The sequence below is a fragment of the Eupeodes corollae genome, chromosome 1 (assembly GCF_945859685.1).
Source record: "Eupeodes corollae chromosome 1, idEupCoro1.1, whole genome shotgun sequence".
Lineage (NCBI taxonomy): Eukaryota > Metazoa > Arthropoda > Insecta > Diptera > Syrphidae > Eupeodes > Eupeodes corollae.
In genome coordinates, this window is record NC_079147.1 from 276,348,548 (window position 1) to 276,350,564 (window position 2,017).

Consider the following 2,017-nt stretch of genomic DNA (forward strand, 5'->3'; position numbering starts at 1 on the left):
TTACCCTTGGTCACACTTATGATCTAGAAATTAAGAAGCTTTCGTATTTTTTTATTTGTTTATTTAATTCGTTAAAAGCTTTTTTTGATAAACCACAACATTCAACAGTTTAGTTCTATATTGATTTTTATTTGCGAATGTCAATACAATTTTTCTTAGACGAAGTTTTCATTTAAACTTGTTTATAATTTTTGAATTGTTGTTTATGTTTTATATATTTTCCCCAATTGTTTAAAAACATCATGTAGTGGCTTACGTGACTTAGAACGCATGCAAAAGTAGAACTCACCTAAAAGTATTATCTGAAAAAAAAAACACAAATAATTCAAGTGTTGTAAATTACTCATCCTAAATAAGAAAAATAAAACAATATCTTAACATGCAACGCACTATAGCTGTGATAATTTTCAACGAAGAATCCGATAACAGAGACAAATTGGAAGTAATTACAAATACATTTTATAGCTTGAACATGACTTTGAAAGTTCTTGTTAATAAAACCGCAAAAGAAATTAAAGATGCTGTCGAAAAGTGTAAGAATAAATTCATACAAAATTGTTAAAAACACAAACTATCTTAGAACTTCAGCAGAGGTCTGTTCAGATTACTGAATTCTCTCGTGCATGAAATCGTTTGAAATTTTTAACTGAACTCACCTGAATGATTTCATTTTGGGATGTGTCCAATTTTAGCTGTCACGATTTACATATTTCAAATTTAAATGTTTTTGTAAAATTATTAAAGAAAATTGTTGAATTAATGATGATTGCAATATCCATGATTAAATTGAGTAAAATTTTGTAAAGATTACATTCATAAAAGATTTCAATCTATTACAACTCGAATGCAGTGGTACTGTGTCAAGAATTTCCGAAATGAATATCTTAATGAAACAAAAATTTAATTGATTTAGATTATCCCTCCCTTTTTATTAAAAGGACACTTTATTTTTTGAGACTTTATTTTGAAGCAACAACTAATTTAAATCTAGATAACGTTACACATAATGTGCGTTTGTGTTTTGTAAAAGATTGAAATTGTTTGTGAACGGAATCGTTTGAAATTATTGAGTGAATTCATTTAAGCGATTTCATTTTTGCATGTGTTTAATTTCGGCAATCACGTTATATTTAAAATTTACAAAATGACTGTAATATATTGAAGACAAATTGTCAAACAAATAGCAGTTGCAAAATGTTTAACTGAATTCAATAAATAATTCGTAAAGATTACATTCGTAAGAGATTGCAATCTATTACAACTCTAATGCATTGTTGTTCTGTCAAAAATGTCCGAAAATCTTATGAATTGATTTATATCAACAGTAACAACAATAGATGAGGAAGATATTTTGGACATAATATTCTTCATTTATGCAAAACAAGCAAACAACTCGAATACAAAATTCTCAACTGTTGATCGTAAAACTATGGATCTATATGATAACATTATAAATTATCTTTTAGAAGTTGAAGACTTTGAAGATAAGCAAAAAATTATAATCTTCAATATTAATGGACACGATAATAAATCTGATTTGAAAGCTTATGATCCTGAGAAGCAATTTAAGTGTGCATTTTACGGAGTTTATACGTACATTTTAATGTCAGACAGTGAAAACTTCATCGACTTAATTTTTCCAGAATTGGTTGATCATAGAAATTTATCAAGAGCCCTTCGAAAACATAAGTAAGTTAAGAGCGAGTGTCTTTTATTTAATTTAAGTTTATTATTTTCTTCTTGTCTTTTTTTCAGGAAAATACATGCAGAGGAAACGAGATCATTTTCGGGAGATGTAAGACTGAGTGTACCGCCTTCTAGCACTGAACTAACATCTGAGTTTCATGAGTTTGTCATTGGATGAAAGAATCGCATTTATAATAATTTTTCTAAAATTTCGTTTAAAATATTCTATAGTCCTATGTATTAAAATAACAAAACTCGTATCTTATCTTATAAAGTGACAAATTTTCAATTGAAATAATGTTTTAATAAAAACGAAACTTTTGCAATAACA

The 2,017-nt window shown here is 27.2% G+C and overlaps 1 protein-coding gene across 2 annotated transcripts; it reads left to right on the plus strand.

Moving 5' to 3' along the window:
• The first annotated feature begins 202 nt into the window (after positions 1-202).
• On the plus strand, positions 203-2,017 carry LOC129938888 (uncharacterized). Of its 2 annotated transcripts, none has more exons than XM_056046705.1 (3): positions 203-533; positions 1,326-1,689; positions 1,756-2,017. In XM_056046705.1, the coding sequence occupies exons 1-3, from the start codon at positions 380-382 to the stop codon at positions 1,862-1,864; spliced, it is 627 nt and encodes a 208-aa protein (XP_055902680.1). In that variant the 5' UTR covers positions 203-379; the 3' UTR covers positions 1,865-2,017. The 2 variants fall into 2 exon arrangements, with proteins under 2 accessions (XP_055902680.1, XP_055902681.1); XM_056046706.1 differs by having other exon boundaries at positions 1,470-1,689.